The sequence below is a fragment of the Brienomyrus brachyistius genome, chromosome 24, assembly GCF_023856365.1.
Source record: "Brienomyrus brachyistius isolate T26 chromosome 24, BBRACH_0.4, whole genome shotgun sequence".
In the NCBI taxonomy this organism is placed as follows: Eukaryota; Metazoa; Chordata; class Actinopteri; order Osteoglossiformes; family Mormyridae; genus Brienomyrus; species Brienomyrus brachyistius.
Genome location: NC_064556.1, coordinates 3,771,420 through 3,793,447, shown reverse-complemented (window position 1 = coordinate 3,793,447; position 22,028 = coordinate 3,771,420). Strand labels below are relative to the sequence as shown.

The following is a 22,028-nucleotide window of genomic DNA, read 5'->3' as shown; positions in this document are numbered from 1 at the left end:
CTGGGGAAGTTAAAGTGATCGGAAGGACGCGATATCTAAATTGCACTGTTTTTTAAAAAACGGGTGCTGCGATTATCACCTACACAGGATTTTATCTGGTATTCCAGTGAATACTGATAAACCCACAAGCAGTTTTGGGGCTGCAGGCTAAAAACTGTCATAAAATATCACCAGTGGAATTAAAGAAAACACTCTTTGCAATAGTTGTTTTTAAACTCCATATAATATTTTAAGAGGAACGCTATATGAGAAAGCACTAGTGTGACTAAAGACTATTCATGTCGTACTGTGAGATACATATTTTTTTATAGTAGCCTATACGTATTTTATCACAGAAAGTGAAATTGGAATTTCCAAGTGTGAAGTTTAGAGCTTTTCAAATGAGTGAATTCCTGTCTGAAAGAGTAAAGTGTAGCTAATACAGGCACTACAGAGAAAAATTTCAGGACCGAGAAAAACATTTACTAAAGAGTACATTAAATATCCTTCATATCGGATTTACATATCACCTATGACATGGGGGGATCCAAAAGACATCGCACAGTAATGGTGTGACGTCAATGAACGAGTCGTTTGCGGCGAACGAGTCCCATACAGGGGCTACACACTCACGTTCACTTCCCTGCAGAGATTCGTTCTTTTCGTTCTTCCGCTCGTCCACAGAAATATGTAAATCACAATACGTCAATCTTGCTTAACGGCCGTAAAACAGCCACAAGCTTTTGGCTTTGGAGGATCTACCGGCACTGCCCGGTCTGATCCGTTTTCACAGTGCGCGACGTCCCCGATACACAGAATAAGCGAAATGTAGGCCTACACTGATCGCATTTTTATATATTCTTTTCATTCCTTTATTTATTTTGCTCATACTTTTTCCATCCATCTATTTTCCACAACGCTTTTCAAGTATAAGGTCATGGTGAGCTGTCAGCTTCTCAGCAAAAGCCGGGATGGAAAGCCGGCATGTGCTGGAAATCCCTCGCAGGGAGCGCACACACACGCTACGGGCAATTTGGAGACACCGATGCCCCAAACCGTAAACTGAAAAATACACCAACCAGGCCCGTAGCCAGAAATAAATGTCTGAGGTGTCCAGCAACCTTGCAATCAGGCCCCTCTATGTAAATTGAACTCCCAGCGGGTTCAAACCCATAATTTTACCGCCTGCCCACGTGTCTTGTTAGGAGCGAACAAATTTCAGTGAGGAGGGGGGGGGTTTAAACCTGTCATTTTACTACCAACACAGAGTGAACATGCGAACTCCACACACTGATAGCAATCCCAGAACCGGAAAAGAGCGAGGCCACAGTAGCCCGCTACACACTACAGCAAAGCCTATTCAGCTCTCAGACTTTGCCGATAAATCCAGGTCCAGCCTCGTCTGCTCCCCCGGTCCTGCGTGCAGGTTCAGGCTTCCGTGTTAAACAGAGCAGAACTGTCAATAAGGTAGAACTCCCCGTGAGCTTCAGGGGCAGATGAAAAATGTAATAGTGCAATCAAAGAGCTACAGGGCATTTATTGTAATCGATACCAAGACACTGGATACCAGTTTGACACTTTAATTATTAAATCAACTAAGATAATTTCTAGCACATTCACCGATAAACGACGCAACTTAAATTTATATACAGCGTTCATGCACTGGAACGATTCCAAACTTACGAAAAATTTAATTAGCCAATGTAATGGAGAAATTTACAGGGAGAAAGCGAGGCTCCAGTGGCGCAATCGGTTAGCGCGCGGTACTTATACAGCAGTGCAAGCGGAGCCATGCCGAGGTTGTGAGTTCGAGCCTCACCTGGAGCAAAAACTTTGCTTCTGCATACATTATACTTAGACGTATTACGTGGTGACCCCGTGCTTAATGCATTATGATGCTTAATGTGCTTGTGATTGAAAGATTGTTGACGGCTTCACAAGCATGCACGATACCAGGACAAATCTCACATACATGAAGACGGGCATAAGGGCCTCTTAGTCCAAATGCAGAAGTGCATGCGTGAATGAACAACTACTAATCACGAAGAAAAAAAAACACTAACTTTCAAAGTGACTGGGCTTGATCCAGAAGTAAAATCGTACAGCACAAAACAATAAGAATCCACTTCATTCCATATATTTCCTCAAACAACGCGGAACATAACACAGTGTTCAAAAAGTAATACCCAAAATGTTTCTTTTGGAAAAGGCCGCATTTATTTATGAACACGTTTATTATTAATTTTCCACTGGTAATATGTGAAATCACAAAGTAACAACGTGGTCTTAAAAACAACAATATCGTGAAGCTGAACACATAAGATTAACCTTTTTTTTAATAGCATTTCAGCAAACAAACCGTGAAACCATATTTTTTTAATGGACCCCATACCCCGTTAATTTCCCTGCAAATGTCACGAAATCAACAAGACTAAACTCAAAACAAACTAAACTGAACACGACGTGTCATGTCTAACTCAACACCAAGTTTAACAAGATTTACATACGTAAGTATTCTGTATACAATGTCTTTATTCATTAGGGTATAAAAATGTTCTTTAAAAAGTAGAATATGTTTCAAATATATTTGAAAAGGGCTTATATAGTTCTGTGCTGTGCCATAAAAACAACAAAAATCATGATTATTCTAATCAATTAATTGTGATGGACAATATATATCTGTACAGTGTACTGTAGGATGTGATGTTTTTGAAGTAATTACACTTTTTTTAAGGTTTTATGTGTCACGGATTAATGTCTGAGGGCCTTAAGGGGGCATCTAAGTGCAATTCTTATGCTTTCACGTCCAGTTTGTGTGGACCACTATATACAGAATTGTGTACAGTAGTTTGTGTGTGTGTGTGTGGACAAAATATAGCGCAAAAAGTAATAAACGGAAAACCGGAAGCTGTCATACACCTGTTTCCAAATCAGATTCAACAAAATAAAAGTGTCCAGACATTGTAGAGAAGGTACAGCGGTGGGTTAATTGCAGTCGTTCTTGTTTCTCTCGGCACAAACGTGTCAGACTGACTTGAGTCAATCCCTCTTAAAAAGATCTTTGCCAGAATAATACTAATTTATAAATATCAGAAAAAATGAAAAATGTATCTTTCTGATATGCAGATATGCTGAGAAGAGCAGTCATTCCTTCACCTGGCCATTGTACAGATGGTAAACCGGCAATTTTGCAAATACGGCTTCACAAGCATGCAAGATACCGGGACAAATCTCACATACATGAAGACGGTCATATCAAACACATATGTGAATACCGGAACTGTCCGTGTGAACATGCACGTGGACGCGGAGGTATATACCACTCCACAGATCCTCCAATTCGGGCCGATTTTCAAACAAAGGCTTTTGCTCTTGGGCTTTGACTTGATTGGACCTGATTGGACGTGCTCCCTCAGGCTTCTCACGAAAGCTCTTTCAGGACTTCAGACAACTTTTTCTCTTGTGAATTGTACTGTATAGTACGTCATATTTCTACTGAGAAAGTGGTAAAAATAATAAAATAATACAACAACTCATCCATTTAAATACTACGTTTAAAAATTGGCAGATAGAGATGGGTACAGCCATACCTGGGATTCTGGTAAATAATAATAATAATAATAATAGTAATAATAATAATAACAGACAATTTATGCAATTTTTTTTCTACTTCCAACAATAATTCTTAGTACATTCTTTTTATCATCTACTTAAAGATGTGACGAATAGCAGAACATAACAGAGAGTGGGAGGAGCCTATCGGTTTCTGCCAAGTGACTTTTTGTTTGAACGTCTTGGACTACAGCCCGCTGTTGCAGCGGCGACGTCACCACTGACAGCTCAGTAGTTAAAAAAAAAAGAAGTAAATCACAAGCGATGACAGGGGTAAGCAGGACAGTGTGCTGGCACAGCGCAGGAGTTAGATTTTGGGGGATTTCCCTCTTTCGCCACGCGCTCGTACGATCCTTCGCTAAGTCCAGATGGCTTCATTATTGCAGTGGATGAAAACGATTTCTCTAAAAAAAAAAAAAAAAAAACAAAATCTCTCTCTCCACAGTTCAGAGTGAATTGTCTGATCATGGCATGGATCCGCTCGACGGCAGGGCCTGTGGTAGCCTGGCAGGACGTGGCTCGTCCTGCCGACTGCTCACTCCGTCCAGCCGGGGCACCTTCACATTCCCGACACGCCGATGCCCATGCCGGCCGCGTGGCTCACGCACGGCAGAGTCTGTGCCTCCTTCGGGAAGTCATGCGTCACTATCCGCCCGTTCTCGCCTCCGCTGCCATTCCGGGTCATTCTGGTCAAAGTGGAGCGCAGCATGGCGTTGTTGATGATTTGCTGAATGGGGAATAGAGGGACGCAAGATCAGAGCTGGACAACAACATGGTGCAGCATATATATACCTCCTTCAGTGTTTACCACCACCCAAACCACATTTTTATTTTGTGGAGCCCCCTGTTGGTCACAAAAAGTCAATACACCAAATGTTAAATGCCAGATAGACGTTCCTTGTTTAGGGGATGCTATGGCGGCATGTTCTGCTAAAGTGCTCGCTAACTATGATCTTCTGAGTCTACTCGCTAGGTATTTATTTAGTCTTTGAAACATCTGGGTTGGGTTGAGGAGGTGGGGGGGGGGGGGTCTCGAACGCCCACCCCAGTCAGTGTGCACTGATTTTATTGTGAATATAAGGGGAGAAGACAAAAAAGGAAAGAAGCCAATGAGGATGGAAACTCCTTCTCATCACGTCAGTCCTACAGCACGTACAGGTGCCTGGAGTTTGATGGCAAGACTCAGCAGATGAGTTCAGTGGTGAAAAAGCACAGTGGACCAGTGAAAGACCTCAAGATGATCTGTAGAGCTTTACCTTGTGGTGTATTTGCCAAACACATGTGACACACATGACAAATGACATGCATGCTTTCTGCCCCGGTGAAGAAAGTGAAGTGACTGAATGGAAGCGTCTGAGAAGAAGTTCAGCTGCAAAGTGGAAGCTACACACGTTCACAGAAAGGGATCTGATCACACAACCTCAATGTCCCACCTGAGTGGCAGCAGATCCCACCAACGATGTTCCAGCATTTAACAGAAGACCTTCCTACAGTCAATCATAGCAACAGAGGATGGACCAACTTCATAATACTACCCTTCATAATACTACCGACAAGTTGACGTACTTTTTGTCAGGATCGGTGGCCGTCTGCCCCTGTCAGACGTGTCTGTTCCCCGTTTATTTGGTGTTCCCCTGGTACGTTTCCCCGCTCCACGTGCTGCCGCGTAGCTCAATGGGGTGGCTGGAGGCAGGAGGCTGACGCTCCTCCTGTCATGAGTTTTAGGCTGACTTTTGAGGCAGGCCTCCCGTCACGAGTTTTAGGCTGACTTTTGAGGCAGGCGTCCCGTCACGAGTTTTAGGCTGGCCTGAGGCAGATGGCTTGGCCATATGGTGTCCGTCCGTCGAATAGTTTGCCTTTAATGATGTAGTGTTTCTCCTATGCTATGAAGGTGATCTTCCAGGATGTAATGGTTTGAAGAACCCAAGGATCAGGGGTGATTGTAGATTTTTATTTTTTTTTTAAGGCGGGGGGTGGGCATCAGAGGGGCCATAATTCATACAGAGAGGCTAACCTTATCAAAAGCCAGTGATATGTTTTGAATCGGTGAGTGACAGGGGAGGAAGCATGCTGTGGGCCAATCAGCTTCCAGCTGGGGCCAGTGCCCCTGTGACCCCGCCCCTGTACACACCCCTGCCAAGGATGGAACTACCAGTCACCCACTGCAGTGCAGACTGCTTAGTGTTAATGCCATAAGGCCTTTGCTGCAGTTTCTGCAAGGGTGCCTACAATAGCGGTCAATAGCCGGGATTTCGCACAGCAGAATTTCTCCTCCAACATCATATTTATGATTTCCAGGTTCGCATAGTCGTCCAGAAGTCTACCGAGGAACATGCTGTCGCGGTTTCAACTCCTCTTAACGAATGCCTGAATTTCATTTTCGAACGATGGCTACCAGACAAGTAATGGCCCCTTTTTCGAAGTCTGAGAAAGTGAAGAATTACATTCAGGATGACTGTTGTACATTCTAGAAAGTAATAAGCAGTATGAAAGAGCTGATATATATATATATCTCAATGATTTTGGGGCGTCTGTACAGCAAGTTGTGAGCAAGATGTCAGGAGAAACTGCAGAATATATTTTGCCTGCAGCCAACTTTCACTTTCCTTGCCAGAGCTGTGTGAAGCCGGCTAATGATCCGTATGTTTAATAGCACTCTGCCCATGTATACATTTTATAATCCCAACAGCGCTTTCAAGGATCCGAGAGATTCTTGCTTCTCAACTGATGCGGGACGATTAGTTTGATCGCGGCGAGTGACGGACGCCGTTACAAAGTCACGCTTGTGCCGACGAGCCGAATGAACAGACACCAAATCGCACGGCTGCAGACCATCAGGTAGCATGTTCTGTAGATAACACAGGCCGGTAAGCAGGACACAATGCACACACACCATCTTCCTAGATTAAAGCAGAGGGAGGAAATCGAAATGGGGGGGGGGGCTGTTTCTGTCTGACGAGCCGCTGAATGCATGGATTCTTGCATTTACTGCTTAAATCCCGGATTGAGTTCCTGACTTCATGAATAATGCAGATGCCGAATGACACTCAGGAACACTGAGGGATGCCAGTTCAGGGGCAGAATCATCACCATCGCTTCCTTTCATCAGACACACACCTCTGCTTCTCTACGGCTGCCGGCTGTATCTTTTATCAACTTAAATACACGGGTCTGCATACGTTATGCTTTTGAATACATTCCTGACTACGCCCCTCCGAAAAAGGCACTCGCGTGGCAGATGAACAGATAATGTTTTTCACTGAACGTATTGAGACAAAGATTCTCCTTATGGAAGAAAAAAAACGCAGACATGTCAGACCGAGAGCTGAACATGAGGCAACCTCTGCTGTCCCTGGCACTGAGATCCTTCTGCACGCTAAATAATCGCCCCAAAACTGCTTTCTTTTCATTAAATTACTCAGAATCACAGTAAGACGCATCTACTTCCCGACAACATTTGCTCACAAGAAGCCTTATCTGTCAAAACTCAGCAGCACATCGTTACTCTTTTCCATGATTGCGATTCACCATAACTGGTGAGGACCATCTAATTTGAGGTTTACATTAACTTTCTGCTTTGTGTTTGTACAATCTAACCAGACAGCCAATTTGCTCAAAAAGATGCGCTATTATACAAAGCCATCAAAACAATCTAATTAGGTGCTTTTGATGAGTTTCATCGGAGACCAGTAAAGAGTAAACAAGCACAAACACGGCCCAAGTTACTAACTTCAGGTTTGTTTTTGCTATTTTAAATTATCTAAGATTTAAGGCAAACGCCCAGCAATATCAGGTATCCATGCCTACACTAGCAGGAAGTGATGCATCCATCTGTCCATGTGCCAAACTGCTCATCTAACACAGTCAGAGTCAGCCTGCAGTCTGGCCATGAGACGGAGGGGCACCCTGCATGGGATGCCAGTCCGTCCCAGGGACAAGGGAGGCCCTGCTCCTCTGGGGGCCCTGGGGTGACAGGGGTCAGGTGCCCCCTATATAAGCCATTCAGCTATTTTTGGAGGCGAAAGAGAAATGAGGGAGGATTAAAAAACGATGGAACATCAATAATATGCTAATTAAAGTGTGGAGGTGTCAGTAGTAAAGCTTACTGATCAGGGTGGGGGCTGGAGAGCTGTTGGTAAAATTCACCATTCGGGGCGGGGGGGGGGGGGGGGGGTATCATGCTCACGGATCAATCAGGCAAATTAAAGATGCTTAATGAACCCCCTTTTGCCGTGACCTTAGGCTGCAGCCCTGCGAAACCTCACTCCAGAGGCTAAGGTTAGTCTTGAATTTTTGCACAATACGTTCAGGTAGCTGTGCTCTCCTCACGTCTGTTCACATTTTGTCTACCATTCTAGCGGGATAGTATCAAAGACACGGGATATGTATTGTAAGACTTGTATCTTTGCCCGGCTTTCATGTTCTGTTTGGCTACTTTGTGCCGGTTTGCTTGGCAGTGAAACAGCCAGTGGGCTCCATTGTCAGAGGAAAGCTGGGTAGCACAAAATCTCCAAGAAGGACTGGACCATTACGGCCGGGATGGGGAGGGGGGCAACTTTGTCCGTCCTGAAATCTGTAACTAAAAATGCAGACGACAGACATAATGTAAATGATCATATTATGTTACATTCAAAAATGAAAATTCTGTCTTCATGGGGCCCCAGGTTTTTGGGGGGGCCCAGATGCCTGCCTACCCGTGCGTTCTGGCAAGTCCGCACCTACCTGCACGGGGCACCAACACATACCCAGGGCACATTCACAGCATGGGAAAGTCAATACGGTGCAGCACAAGGAGAACGTGCACAGAGTCAGGGACAACGAGAGACACGCAAATGTGAGAATGGAGAGGAAATTCATGACAAGGTATAAGGAGGACAAACATAAATACACCTTTGGATCACCATCAGCACAGGTACTGTTACGACCCAGAGTTAGGGAACTCCATTTCCCAGCATGCAATGTGTATCCCAGCTGCCTTTGGTATAACAGGTGTTTGTTATCTGACTGATGAGCTAGCAGGACACTACATGCGTTTGGTACTCATTAGGGTGTGTGTCTATATACTGTATATCTAACTACCTGAGCGAATGTCTGGTTAGTTTATGCTACCTTTGAGTGGCCCATGTATATTCTAGCTTCTGTATGTGACCCTTGTTCTGCTTTTTGGATTTCGATCTTGCATCACGATTTGGAATATTTGCCTGCTTTCTACTGAAATATCCCTAGATCCTTACGGGTTCTGTCTTGCCCCTTTTGTTCTGGATATTGGACCCTAGCCCGAGATCATGACAATGGAGAACCTCCCGGCCCGTGGCATTTTTCCGCACCGAAGTTTTCGCACTGCGTCACTGCACCTTGGTATAATAGGCCGTTCTCTGCATCTCCAGCGTGTAGTCCCCTCTGTTCTACACGTGACAGGTACTCAATGACATGAAGTGAGAGGTCTGAGGATCGCAGACGGACACCTTCATTCGCCTGGACTCGGTTCTCGACTTGTAACAGAACTCCACCAGGGCCACCAGCATGGCCAGTCCCAGTCCTCCGATGAGGATGTAAAACACTCCAGCCACGTTGCTCAGGCTCAGTGCGCTGGTCTTGTCCTACAGACAGAGACACATGGGGTCACGAGAAAGGCAAGTGGAAACGCACTCCTCGACACACAGAACAGAAATGCAACCTTCGCTAATCAAATACATTAATCAAGCCATCCAATGCATGCATTGTAATTATAAAAACAGTAACTTTAATTAGAAAATAAAGAATAATGTTAAATCTAGTAAAAAAAAAATAGATATGAAACACGTTACTAATTACGTGTAATTCTGGTATATTTAACCATGTCTAAAGTGTAAAGTCAAAGAAGAAAAAGACGAGCAAAATATACTTGGTATCGAGAGAAACATGCATTCATGCACATATCACAAGCTTAGCATCAGAAGGTTCTAGCTAACTATCCTGGGTGGGCTTCCTGTCAAGTCATAAACCACCAATCCATTAATACGATTAAACAATGAAAGTAAAAGTAAAGTTTTTTTTTTTCCATCTTCAAATAGCGGAATTATATTTTCATAGTATTAGAATTTGGGGTTGTAGGTTTAGGACGTTCTGTTCTTCAGTGACAGATTCGCTAATTCCATGCGGTGAGGAGAAGCTAAAATCTGACGCTAACTGCTAACGGGACCAAGCTTCTCGTCCCATTCGCTGTGAAATAGGAGGGCAGCAAGGCTCAATGGGCGTTTATTTAACGGCGTTACTACTGGCTACAGCGTTACGTGTGGCCGCGGTAATCACGGCAATGCCGTAGAGGGGCTGTGGGCGTGACTGACATGCATTCTGGTTTGGGGACTGCGACCCAGGCTAAGGAAACACGGTCAGTGTGTTCAGTTTAGGAAATCGATGCGCTTCCGTAAGAAAGCTTGCAGATTCATTTTAAGGATGCGTTAGCGGTACGCTATTTACCGCCGATTTAAACACTGGCTGCATCAATTGATTTTTTTTTCCTCATGTTGACATTTATATGCTTGTGCCCGGATGGTGCTAAGATGTTTTTAGCGAGTAACTGCGTGCCTTCCATCACGGAATGACTGTTTCAGATGTACAGTTACAAATATGGCAACAGGTTTTTGATTTTTTTTTATGTAAAAATGTAACTGTAAAGAACTTACATTTGTGCTGAATTTGATATAATTGACTATTACTTCAACATTATCACAAAAACTCAAGTAATGATCTGCCATTAATAAAAAAAAGCTATTATTTTAGTCAATAGTTGCACAAAAGACAGGTGTAACCCTTCTGGTACTTCAATAACTGCCACAAAGAGGGTTATTTATTTGACTCCCTACGCATTTACGGGCTCAGAGCAATTAAAAATGCAGATGTTCCTTCGTCGAGAGGACAATTTGTACAAATTAAGCAGGAACTGAATGAGACTGATAGCGGGACACTGCATCGGTCAAATCGCAGTCGCCCAAACCATAATGCAGCATCTCACGGGGGTCAAGATGAAGAAGCGACTCATCGAGGTGAATGGCAGGTTGGAGATGAGGTGGAAAAGTGCCCGGGATAAGGGGAAGGAGAGCGTTTTCTTTAAGGGCATTAACGACGTCTTGTGTATTAGGAAAGAGCGACTCTTGGACTGACCTTTCTTGCGGAGTCCTTGCTTCCACACTCCCCTTTATCGTACCACCATTTGTTTTTCAGTTTGTCTAAGACGGCTTGCTCATTGAGCTTCAACACCGCGAGGTTTACGGGGATTCTTCAGTCAGGGAAATAACATAAATAACATTATCCATGTTATTTTATGTTATTTTGGACAGAGCAAATAAACAGAAATAGGTTCTCTTTACGTATTTACATGTTAAAGGTAGCATAATAAAAATCTGAAAGTTAACGACAAAGTGATATGAATTAATACTCCATCTAGCCTTATTTCCTTCCTCCCTACTGCAAGATGTGTATTACTATATCACTTTGGGTAACCGGCACACTGTAAACACTCGGTTATGCAAATGACATGATCAGTCCGGTTGATTTTCGTCCCCAGTAAAAGGCCAATAAATATCAGCAGGTGAAAGATTTCGTCAGGCGCAAATTGAGCGACGTTGCAAAGAGGCCGATCCAAACTCAAGTGAGCCCGTTATTTCGAACCGAGGTATAATAAGCCCCGGCGCTGGAGAGTGGGTGCCAACTGCTGTGCCTGGTGGCTCAACAGCGCCGCCCTACAGGCAATGTGGGGATTTGCAGCCGACGTGTTTCTGCAAGTGTGACTGCCGGTTACCCCCCAATGTTGTGGTTACCACTGGATTGCTCATACTCAGGCTGACCTTGGAGTCACCTCCCCCGCTGCCGCATTCTCCCTTGTCGTACCACCATTTGTTTTTCAATTTGTCCAAGAGTCCCTGCTCGTTCAGTTTTAACACTGCCAGGTTTACTGGATTTCTTGAAATGATAAAATAATACTGGTCAGCATTTAGTGAGATAACTTATGGCGAGATATGAAAACAATCTACTTCTAAAAAAAATCTTGATCCGGTTACTGCAGCCGGTGAGAATCTGAAACCATAAACGTCGTTACAAAAAAAAATAAAAATTCTCTTTTCCAATCGGAAATATTTCTCAGCTAACACTTATTAAATTTTCCTGGACGTTAAACCTTAAACGTTAATAAACAACTCGCAGTAGAGAAGTTATAAAATAAAGGAAAGAAAATATTAGCTAAGCATTGGATCTGTTTACGTGATATATGTTGTTCTTAATAAACAGTCCTCAAAATACGAAGGTTAACTGGGTACAAGTAACCTCCATATTCAAATAACTTAATGATTCATTTCCGAGGTGGGAGGGCAGTGCGTAACACTACTGACATGATGATTAACGCTTAGGTATTTCAAATTGTTTTCCTTCATGATCTGACATTTTGTGCTGTCTGGATAAGAACTAGATGGGGCAAAAAGTATGAGTCAGCTATTTATTTATTCAGCCTGTGACACTCCCACCTGTAGCTGGCTCGCTGTATTGTTAGCGATGCAGCAGGGCAGCCATAAGGGTAACGGCAATAGTCTGTTTATCTACAGCCACTTTCGTTATATTCCCTGCGTGGAAGAACGCTGGAGTGTAATCAGCAAAATCCACATCCTAACCGTAGGTAAGGAGGTGGCTGTGTTCCCGTGAGATTACATTTATTGGCTCGAAACATAATCAAGAATGGGACAGACACGTTGACACTGCGTGACTTTGGATGCCGAGAATACCGTTGGCTGTATACGTACATATTATCAAGATCGCAGGAACATTCAGTGAGTGTTGAGACTGGCGGAGAAAAAATGGCTAATTTAGAGGGGTATTCCTATCATCTACGGATTATGGTCTGCACAAATGCTTTGGCTATTTCTCCGTTCTGTAATAAGAACAGGATGTTAGATGAATCCTCAAAGAACATGGCGTCAGATGAACACTCAGTTTAGTTAGCTAGAGCACATTTCTTCTCTGCCAGCATCCCGTCCGACTGAATGTTCCCCGTAATTCCACACAACCAAAAACACGAATAAGTACCTCAAACAAACAAAAATCACAGAACATGCAGCAATCATCCCAACCCTGTGTTTATTTTTTTTGTATTTTATTGGTTGTCATTTGTTATTGCTGATTAAATGCGATCGCTTCCCTGGGTCACATTTTAAGCTAATTAGCATGAGATGTGTGATGCTTTAAAGTTCCTTTCTAGTCAGGTGCATCAAAACAACGTAACTGCTTTGAAGTTGTCTTTCAAGGAGGTAATAAAATCTTTAAAGATGATTAATGATTTTATATATAAATTATATAGTTTAACATCCCCTCGACCCAGTAGGATAATCGGTTTGGAAAATGGATGGATGGATGGATAGTTCGAAATAGGGTGCAGAAATTTACGGTGGGTTATATTTGGTTAAGGCTAAAAGAATCTATTTTCATATGGCTGTAAGTCCCAGATAAGCTGTGCTCTTAAAAAGTTATTACTTTCAATTAATAAAAAAGTTTAACCACTGGTGAGGAAAATCCTGATGAAAAGTTTTTGAAAAGAATATTCACACTATTCTTGAAACTTCACATCACTAATATATAAATATATTTAAAATATTTAAAATCTAGCTTGAATATCAATTAGACCAGTATGTCCCAACCCAGTCCTCGGGGAACCCCGGACAGTCCACGTTTTTGCATCCTCTCAGCTCCCAGCGCACCTGTACCAGGTATTCGGTGTTCCTGATTGGCTGGGAGGGAGCAAAAACGTGGACTGTCCGGGGTTCCCCGAGGTCTGGGTTGGGAAACACTGAATTAGACTATTTTCCTGGATTTGCCGTACTTATAATAATACAATCTCTACAAGTAAACTAACATTTTTATCACTATGGAATAAATAATTGCATGTATCAGGTCTGTATGTATTGTATGAAGCGTACATTAAATATTACTATTACTCTTATTTTTAAATATTTATTTTCTTTTATTCTATTTCTCAGAATATTCTACTTATGTATGGTGTACTTTTTAAAATTTGCACCAGGTTTACTTTTCTTTACTTGCTGTCCATCTTACACTATATATATGTTCTGTGATCTACATACTGTAATTGTTACTGTATGCGCCAGAATTTCCCTCTGGGATCAATAAAGTTTATCTTCATGTTAATCTTAAATCATCAAAGCTCCTGCCGAGCGATTTCTGTAGGGCTTTGCCAAAACAATATTTCAGCACACCTTGTACATCACACGCCCACCTGGGCCGTTACTGAACGTCGCTGACGTAAACACATCTCGTCTGCGGTCACGGTTACAGCCGATGTGTGCCTGGCATTGCCGGCGGCGTGCCGTACCTTAAGGCCGATCCCTTGGGCGTGGCCACGCCGTAACCTTTGGAATCCAAGTTGCCCCCCACCTTCATGGTGTCGCACGGCTTGCGCTGCTCGATGTACTCGTTCATGGTGGACTCCAGCAGGTAGGCGTACTTCCCCTTCGACTTCCTCACCCTGAGCACGCCCTCGTCCGTCGTCTTTACGAACACGGACGGGTCTGCCGCCTTCATGTAGGACCACATCTTCTCGAAGACAGCGATCTTGGACCTCTGAGAGTGGCAAGAGGAGGCTTTTTTTTCCAAGGGGACTGCAGTACAGTACGTAACAAAAGAGTGCAACTGCCCCATCTTCACAAAAACATCTGGAACAGAGGCAGCCTTTGGAAGCATGATTGCCACAGTGAGCCTTGGGATGATAATATAGCCAATCTATGATTCATGACAAAAATCAGTTGACAAGCAGTGTTTAACATATCTGCACATATCTTCTGCATAGACATTTTCTTTTTAAGTGTCATATTTTTTTTGACTGACTCATTCATTTCTGTTTTTGCTATTAATTGCAGTTGTAGTCACTGGCTCCCAAAGGGATACTAAACACCAGTGTTTCCCAATCTGGTCCTTTGGGGACCCCCCCCCCCCAGACAGTCCATGTTTTTGCTCCCTCCCAGCTCCCTGCCAGACAGTCCATATAAGATTAAAATTTATAACGTTTAAGATTTTATCTGTTTGCATTAAATTATTTGTAGGTACATTTTTTTTTGTGATTCTTCAGCACTGCATTCTTGATGAAGCTCCTGTGTTTTTGATTGGCTGGGAGGGAGCAAAAATGTGGACCGTCTGGGAGTCCCGGAGGACCGGGTGGGGGAAGCGCTGCTCTAAATGGTCGAGGTTCTCCCTCACCCTAAAGAACTCCTTGGTAGAACCACCATCCAAGGTGCCGTAGGCGATCTCTGTCTGCTTCGCCAGATCCTCCGCGCTCTCGATGGGCGACACCATCCTCTCGACGGTGAGGAAGGCGGCCAGGTTGGCCGTGTAAGAGGAGATGATGATGAGGGTGAAGAACCACCACACTCCGCCCACGATGCGGCCGGAGAGGGATCTAGAGAAAAGGCAGAGCAGGTTAGGTGAGGCAGAGGGGCCCCCGAGGCTCCTTTAGGGAGAATTTGAATGATATTCCTAAATTACTTGTTAACCAATGTAACCAAAGATCATTTTCAAATGGCATAAGCTGTATTTTGAAATGATTGAATGGTTTTCTGTTTTCACACAGTAAGGATGCTCTGATTCATGTGTCCATTTGTCCCACATCAAACACATTTACAGTCAATTACATATATATATATATATATATATATATATATATATATATATATAATATATATATATATATATATATATATATATATATATATATACATTTAACAATTTAATGAATTTCAACATACATTATGTAAACATGTATTTTCCATACCCACAGGTCATATACAGGATTGTGGATATATGGAGCCTGCCCTGGAGGCTATGGGCACAAGGCAGAGAATAACCCAGGATGGGGCGCCAACCCATCGCAGGGTACACTCACCACTCACACCTACGGACAATTTAGCAACTCCAGTTCACCTTGGTTAAGTTTTTGAACTATGGGGGGAAACCGGAGTACCTGGAGGGAAACCCCACGATGACACAAGGAGAGCATGCAAACTCCACATAGAGAGGGCCAGGGTAGGGACTCGAACCCTGGTCCCAGAGGGGTGAGGCAAGTGTTAACCACCTTGCCACCCCATTATGTAAACGTAAGCTAAATATTGGAAGTACTGTGCGCAATGTGCAATAAAGAAAAATCATATCGCATCACGCTATTTTAAACAAGTGAATAACTTACAATTAAGGTCACAATGATCTAGATCATGGGTTGCCAGACTTTTCAGCCTAAATAACAGTGCAAGAAGCTTGTGACCCTCTCATTAGATTTTGCCGACTGGGGGTAGTGGGGGGGGGGGGGCATGGAAGATTTTGCCGACCATTTTTAAAAGGGTGGAGTGATGGCTCTCAGGCTAGGGATCTTTGCCATCATCTGGAAGGTTGCTGGTTCAAATCCCCTGAATGCCTGGAATGATCCTACTCTGTTGGGTCCTTGAGCAAGGCCCTTAATATGCATGGCTGCACTCAGGTTCTCATCCCTGAGGTGGCCTGTCATGTGGTGGCTGTGGTGACACACTGTACTCAGTGCATACTCCTTGCCTCCTCTTTAAAATTCTAAGTAACATACTGGATAAATCATCTTGCAACCCCCACTTTAAGAAACCTTGATCTAAATAATGTTACACGTGCCCCCCTGAAATTAATGCTGATTCAAAACACACAGCATCGCACTGAGATATAATATAATACATATTCAGTGTGACATAAACAGGCAATAAATTCTCTTTGAAGGGTTTTCAAATGTGGAAGGGTGTTCCAAAGGGAAATCCCCTCCATGAATTAAACTCAGTTTTTAAAAGTAACCAGCAGGTTTAATGAACTTTTGAATATTAATAACCTGGGTTTTATACTGGAAACGGGAGCAGTTTGTGGTTAGAGTCCTGAACAACAAGCGGTGGGTGTGCGGCGCGGTCCCCGAGGCCGCGGCTCCCCCAACAACAAGCGGCGGGTGTGCGGCGCGGTCCCCGAGGCCGCGGCTCCCCCAACAACAAGCGGCGGGTGTGCGGCGCGGTCCCCGAGGCCGCGGCTCCCCCAACAACAAGCGACGGGTGTGCGGCGCGGTCCCCGAGGCCGCGGCTCCCCCAACAACAAGCGGCGGGTGTGCGGCGCGGTCCCCGAGGCCGCGGCTCCCCCAACAACAAGCGGCGGGTGTGCGGCGCGGTCCCCGAGGCCGCGGCTCCCCCAACAACAAGCGGCGGGTGTGCGGCGCGGTCCCCGAGGCCGCGGCTCCCCAACAAGAAGCGGCGGGTGTGCGGCGCGGTCCCCGAGGCCGCGGCTCCCCCAACAACAAGCGGCGGGTGTGCGGCGCGGTCCCCGAGGCCGCGGCTCCCCAACAAGAAGCGGTGGGTGTGCGGCGCAGTCCCCGAGGCTGTGGCTCCCCGAAGAACAAGCGGCGGGTGTGTGGCGCGTTCCCCGAGGCTGTGGCTCCCCGAAGAACAAGCGGCGGGTGTGCGGCGCGGTCCATGAGGCTGCGGCTCCCCGAACAACAAGCGGCGGTGTGCGGCGCGTTCCCCGAGGCTGTGGCTCCCCGAAGAACAAGCGGCGGGTGTGTGGCGCGGTCCCCGAGGCTGTGGCTCCCCGAAGAACAAGCGGCGGGTGTGTGGCGCGTTCCCCGAGGCTGTGGCTCCCCGAAGAACAAGCGGCGGGTGTGCGGCGCGGTCCCTGAGGCCGTGGCTCCCCGAAGAACAAGCGGCGGGTGTGCGGCGCGGTCCCCAAGGCCGCGGCTCCCCAACAAGAAGCGGCGGGTGTGCGGCGCGGTCCCCGAGGCCGCGGCTCCCCCCAACAAGAAGCGGCGGGTGTGCGGCGCGGTCCCCGAGGCCGCGGCTCCCCAACAAGAAGCGGCGGGTGTGCGGCGCGGTCCCCGAGGCCGCGGCTCCCCCAACAACAAGCGGCGGGTGTGCGGCGCGGTCCCCGAGGCCGCGGCTCCCCCAACAACAAGCGGCGGGTGTGCGGCGCGGTCCATGAGGCTGCGGCTCCCCGAACAACAAGCGGCGGTGTGCGGCGCGTTCCCCGAGGCTGTGGCTCCCCGAAGAACAAGCGGCGGGGTGTGTGGCGCGGTCCCCGAGGCTGTGGCTCCCCGAAGAACAAGCGGCGGGTGTGTGGCGCGGTCCCCGAGGCTGTGGCTCCCCGAAGAACAAGCGGCGGGTGTGTGGCGCGTTCCCCGAGGCTGTGGCTCCCCGAAGAACAAGCGGCGGTGTGCGGCGCGTTCCCCGAGGCTGTGGCTCCCCGAAGAACAAGCGGCGGGTGTGTGGCGCGTTCCCCGAGGCTGCGGCTCCCCGAAGAACAAGCGGCGGGTGTGCGGCGCGGTCCATGAGGCTGCGGCTCCCCGAACAACAAGCGGCGGTGTGCGGCGCGTTCCCCGAGGCTGTGGCTCCCCGAAGAACAAGCGGCGGGTGTGTGGCGCGGTCCCCGAGGCTGTGGCTCCCCGAAGAACAAGCGGCGGGTGTGTGGCGCGTTCCCCGAGGCTGTGGCTCCCCGAAGAACAAGCGGCGGGTGTGCGGCGCGGTCCCTGAGGCCGTGGCTCCCCGAAGAACAAGCGGCGGGTGTGCGGCGCGGTCCCCAAGGCCGCGGCTCCCCAACAAGAAGCGGCGGGTGTGCGGCGCGGTCCCCGAGGCCGCGGCTCCCCAACAAGAAGCGGTGGGTGTGCGGCGCGGTCCCCGAGGCCGCGGCTCCCCCAACAACAAGCGGCGGGTGTGCGGCGCGGTCCATGAGGCTGCGGCTCCCCGAACAACAAGCGGCGGTGTGCGGCGCGTTCCCCGAGGCTGTGGCTCCCCGAAGAACAAGCGGCGGGTGTGTGGCGCGGTCCCCGAGGCTGTGGCTCCCCGAAGAACAAGCGGCGGGTGTGTGGCGCGTTCCCCGAGGCTGTGGCTCCCCGAAGAACAAGCGGCGGGCGTGCGGCGCGGTCCCCGAGGCCGTGGCTCCCCGAAGAACAAGCGGCGGGTGTGCGGCGCGGTCCCCGAGGCCGCGGCTCCCCCAACAAGAAGCGGCGGGTGTGCGGCGCGGTCCCCGAGGCTGTGGCTCCCCGAAGAACAAGCGGCGGGTGTGTGGCGCGGTCCCCGAGGCCGCGGCTCCCCCAACAAGAAGCGGCGGGTGTGCGGCGCGGTCCCCGAGGCTGTGGCTCCCCGAAGAACAAGCGGCGGGTGTGTGGCGCAGTCCCCGAGGCTGTGGCTCCCCGAAGAACAAGCGGCGGGTGTGTGGCGCGGTCCCCGAGGCCGCGGGTCCCCCAACAACAAGCGGCGGGTGTGTGGCGCGGTCCCCGAGGCTGTGGCTCCCCGAAGAACAAGCGGCGGGTGTGCGGCGCAGTCCCCGAGGCTGTGGCTCCCCGAAGAACAAGCGGCGGGTGTGTGGCGCGGTCCCCGAGGCCGCGGCTCCCCGAACAACAAGCGGCGGGTGTGCGGCGCGGTCCCCGAGGCCGTGGCTCCCCCAACAAGAAGTGGCGGGTGTGTGGCGCGGTCCCCGAGGCCGCGGGTCCCCCAACAACAAGCGGCGGGTGTGTGGCGCGGTCCCCGAGGCCGCGGCTCCCCCAACAACAAGCGGCGGTGTGCGGCGCGGTCCCCGAGGCCCTGAACAAACAGGCAAAGACAGCCACCAAATGAGTGTGAGTTTCTGAAGCAGAAATAGTACAAATAAATATCTGCGCATTTTGCGAGGCAACACGAGTGCAATAAGGCGGAGAAAACAAGCGAGGAGAAACAAAAAAGGAACACAGAATGTAGCAGGCTGATAAAACAAGACAGCTTAGTGAAAACGTCGGCAAGCGCCAAATTTAAAAAATGTGAGGAAGACTGGGGTATAGGCTAATACACAAACAAGCTGGCTCGCGATTGCAAGTAATGTCATCCGATAACAACATTATTATTAAACAATTGAGCGGGTCTTGATCATAGGTGTGAATCACGTCTCCCCTTACATGGGTGGAGACCTCGACTCCCCCAATGTTCAAACCAAAGTTATGCCCTTGGTCTTGATAATGCAAGAAAAGGCAAAAAAAAAAAAACTGTGCTTGGCAGCTCCCTATATACCAAGGCCAGCTGGCTTCTCGCGTTAAGAATGAATCTGACCATGTTGAAATAGTCATGTTCAGAGATTCACTGCGTAGCCAAGTCAAACACAACTTAAGACGTTAAGCTATTGTGAGCTGGGTTTAACTTTAAGGGAACTATGTTTGCCTAAAATCACACCAAGATAATCCTCACACAGCTTCTCCCCAAGATGTCACCACGTTTTCCTGTACATTTACACCTCGGAGGCATAAAACACAACTTGCAAAAGGCTGCAAAACACAAAAATCTAATCTTACATATATATTTTTTTTAACCCAAACACCTCCTGTGCAGAGCAGGATTCGGAAAACTGAACTCCATCAACCCAACAAGGGGATGTCGGGATTGCAGGATGAATCAGAGGATCTTATTTGGCAACCTTTATACACTCTAGTCCAAGGCTTGCATTTATGCATCAAATAACATAGACTGACAAAATTAAGGCTGTTGGTTCTGATCCTGGGCCCTTATGCTGTTGCATAAACTGCAATAAAGCATGAGATGAATCCATTTTTCCCTCCTGATTCCGGCTTGTATGCTGGCTTTCATTGCTACACAGCTGCAGATTGAATAAATCACAATTCAAAACATGTTACACCACACATGCAATAAAACTGCTCTTGTAATGAAAATTTAAGATATTCACAGACTGTTCCTGGATTCATGAACCCTTTACTTTGTGACAAGTATGAATATACTTGTATACAGGCTATAGTATATATAGGATAGTCCATTGGGTATAATTTTATATATATGCAGATTAACATGATTGCAAATTTGACTTCTGCAATGAAATAACTTTCCAAATTTTCCAAAGTGGTTATCCTACTGGGTCGTGGGGGGGTCCGGAGCCTATCCCGGAATCAATGGGCAGGAGGCAGGGAACAACCCAGGATGGGGGGCCAGCCCATCGCAGGGCACACTCACACATGCACACCTACGGGCAATTTAGCAAGTCCAATTAGCCTCAGCATGTTTTTGGACTGTGGGGAGAAACTGGAGTACCTGGAGGAAACCCCACGACCACATGGGGAGAACATGCAAACTCCACACACATATAACCCAGGCGGGAGACTCGAACCCGGGTCCCAGAGGTGTGAGGCAACAGTGCTAACCACCGCACCACCATGCCGCCCCAATGAAGTAACCATGGTTCTTAAATTAACTACTAACTATTAATATCCTATCGCGTTTCAGTGCTTTGGACATTTCGTTGAACTCACCCAAAAACTTCGCACTCATTTCGGATTGTTCCTGAAAAATACTGACAAATTCATTTAAAAAAGAAGTAAGAAATAATAAAATATTTATGGAAACAATTTTTTTTAAAAACAAGCTCCAGAGGAAATAAGACCAGCTTAATTACACAGGAAAACTCTCAGCTAAAGTAGTTAATATAACTTATCACTCTCGTTTATTACGAGAAATTAATATGTATGTTCATTTTTTAAATATGCGCTAATGGGAGAATGGGCATGAAAGGGGTATTATTACAGACACTACTGAAAGCGATGCGATTTTCTGTGGTTTTAATGCGAAGGGAAACGCCAGGGAAGTTTTACCGACTTTGATCTTCAGCCTTGGAGGAAAGACGCAAATTCCCAAAGAAACACTGATTCACGGACATTATGAGATGCGTGACGACGCTAAACGCCATTCAACAGGGCACACCGAAGTTGTCTGCAAGAAAAAATAAAACTGGGGTGAGACATTTGCGAAGCAGCAACGCTGGTCGGGCGGAGCTGCGTTTTCATTTCTGAAGCAGCATTGTCGCGCTGCTGTCATTCGAGTCGCAGTGAACCTGACAAATTAAGCGACTTTAAAATATTCCGCTTCCCCCACGGTTGCTATGACAATATTCTCTCTTATCAGGGAAGCTATAATTGCATATACAACACGATGTCTAGGAATTCTGCGGCTGAATACGTACAGCGAAACCTGATAAGGGCAGAGAAAATATAGGCTTTGTGTGTGTGTGACATACTATTATCACTGGGTAACACTCAACTAAATGTACTTTATTTTTTTGTGTGTTAAATCTAACTGGACTTTCGATCTACTGTGTGTGTAAGTATATGAAAGTCTGACATGGTTTATGTGACATTGGTCACTGTGCCGTTTGGTGGATCTACCTTGCTTATAAATATATAAATAAAATCTGACATGGTTTATGTGACATTGCTCACTGTGCCGTTTGGTGGATCTACCTTGCTTATAAATACATAAATAAAATCTGACATGGTTTATGTGACATTGGTCACTGTGCCGTTTGGTGGATCTACTTTGCTTATAAATATATAAATAAAATCTGACATGGTTTAAGTGCCTGGCTTAGTTTTATCATCAAAAATCGGCTTG

At 46.8% G+C, this 22,028-nt stretch overlaps 1 protein-coding gene and 1 non-coding gene across 6 annotated transcripts in view; one reads left to right on the top strand and one right to left on the bottom strand.

Moving 5' to 3' along the window:
* The first annotated feature begins 1,713 nt into the window (after positions 1 to 1,713).
* On the top strand, positions 1,714 to 1,806 carry trnai-uau (transfer RNA isoleucine (anticodon UAU)). Its single transcript is given in 2 exon segments — positions 1,714 to 1,751; positions 1,771 to 1,806. It is a non-coding gene; the product is annotated as a tRNA-Ile (tRNA).
* Positions 1,807 to 2,297: 491 nt separating this feature from the next.
* Positions 2,298 to 22,028, bottom strand: part of LOC125719920 (glutamate receptor 1-like) — a 71,602-nt gene continuing 51,871 nt past the window's right edge. The window contains exons 12-16 of one of the 5 annotated variants that reach the window (XM_048994813.1): positions 14,827 to 15,025; positions 13,946 to 14,193; positions 10,735 to 10,849; positions 9,057 to 9,191; positions 2,298 to 4,318 (exon numbers count right to left, since the gene is read on the bottom strand). In XM_048994813.1, the coding sequence (XP_048850770.1) occupies positions 4,151 to 4,318; positions 9,057 to 9,191; positions 10,735 to 10,849; positions 13,946 to 14,193; positions 14,827 to 15,025 (865 nt within the window). In that variant the 3' untranslated portion in view covers positions 2,298 to 4,150. The other 4 variants (XM_048994811.1, XR_007385245.1, XR_007385246.1 and 1 more) reach the window with 4 other exon arrangements.